This window comes from Limulus polyphemus, unplaced genomic scaffold (assembly GCF_000517525.1).
Source record: "Limulus polyphemus unplaced genomic scaffold, Limulus_polyphemus-2.1.2 Scaffold438, whole genome shotgun sequence".
Lineage (NCBI taxonomy): Eukaryota > Metazoa > Arthropoda > Merostomata > Xiphosura > Limulidae > Limulus > Limulus polyphemus.
This window is the reverse complement of record NW_013666048.1, coordinates 124,178-125,799: the sequence shown is the minus strand read 5'-3', so window position 1 is coordinate 125,799 and position 1,622 is coordinate 124,178. Positions and strand designations below refer to the sequence as shown.

Here is a 1,622-nt window from a genome sequence, read left to right as displayed (position 1 = left end):
GTATTAATTAAATTATAAATATATCAATTCATAGGAATGTGACTGAAAATTTTCATTTTTTTCTGGAAGGGTGGTGTCTATTTACTTGTGACCACGCTGTGTATATAATTAAATTAAAGGATGAACTATTTAATTTTGAAAATATATAAATGTCTAGCATATGATTATACATTCCGTACTCATAGTTTTGAAACGAAAAAGGGCCTACGTCAACATATATTCTTTGTAAAAGGAAAAAGAAATTTAATTTACTCCTTCCTATTTTATTGTTTGGGAATTGGGCAAAAGATCAGGATTAGCCACACACGCACAAAAGTTTACAGTGACAGTTAGGCTAACGAAACAACGAATCCGATATTTTGGCAATAAAGATAGAAATAAAAAAAAAGACCTTTACTTATCAGATATTTTGGCAATAAAGATAGAAAGAAAAAAAAAGACCTTTACTCATCAGATATTGATAAAAAAAACAATTTTATTTCAGCCATCGTTTCGCCATTGCAGCTTCATTAGGACTAGTAGTACAAACAGTTCTTGCACTACTAGCCCTGATGAAGCCATAATGGCAAAATGTTGGCTCAGATAATTTTATTATTAATATTATCTGGAGAGTAAAAATCTTTTTTTCTAACTTTATTATCAAAATGTCTAAATCCCTCCAGTATGCACTACAAATTCTGAATCCAGTGTTTACTAAAACGAAATATTAACCGTATGGAAGATTAGGAGATTCTGTACCATAGTCACGAGAAAAAAACTATTCATTAACTACTGTGACTGTATAATGGGAGAAAGTCTCTGATGCAGGTATGACAAAAAAATATCACGGTTATTTTAAATATGTTCACTACACGAGACAGACGTTCTGCAGTGTTTTTATAACAAAATAACTAACTGCACAGCGTACCATGATAAACAATCTGTAATATATATTTAATGGATTCAATAAATAGGCTAAATAAGTTATTTCTAGATATTCACTGAAAGAGAAGCCTGTAGTGCTAATTTTTACGAAAGAACTTATTTATACATTCTCTTTTTAAAGAAGAATAAGGAATGTTCAACATTACACAAGTTCCTAATCATATATCTAACAAAATAATTTCAACACATTAAAACGATATAAACATCATATAACGCAGTATGCTTTTATTATTACTTGTAAAGTGGAAATAGTAACCGTTATAGGAGTTTCTTAATTGTTAAAATCAAAACATTTTATGCAAACAAACCTATAAGGCAGAAGTGATGATGAATCAATCAGAACTTTTCTATGTCCAAGCACCAGCAAATCTTGCAGTTCACCTTCCAGCCCCTTCCGATTTTGCATCATGGCGCTGAAGTTGCATGGCGAATATTAATTTTGTTGACGTGAGAAAATGTATGACGAAAGCTGTATTCTGACAATGATATCCAATGGTCTAATTTTATCATACGTCGTGATTGATCCTTATGTTAATAACCTATAATAATAATAATAAAAAAAATATAATATATATATATATACATGTTACATCAACAGACACCATAATATCCAGGTGGGACCTCTTCCCATAGTATTATTATTATTATTATAGGTTATTAACATAAGGATCAATCACGACGTATGATAAAATTAGACC

General features: G+C 30.1%; 1 protein-coding gene across 3 annotated transcripts in view; it reads right to left on the bottom strand.

Moving 5' to 3' along the window:
- LOC106458272 (cyclin-dependent kinase-like 1) overlaps positions 1-1,622 on the bottom strand; it is a 37,942-nt gene that overhangs the window by 27,237 nt on the left and 9,083 nt on the right. For 2 of the 3 annotated variants that reach the window (XM_022384425.1, XM_022384423.1), the window contains exon 2: positions 1,233-1,463. In XM_022384425.1, the coding sequence (XP_022240133.1) occupies positions 1,233-1,333 (101 nt within the window). In that variant the 5' untranslated portion in view covers positions 1,334-1,463. The remainder of the gene's footprint in view (positions 1-1,232; positions 1,464-1,622) is intronic. The other variant, XM_022384424.1, reaches the window with a different exon arrangement.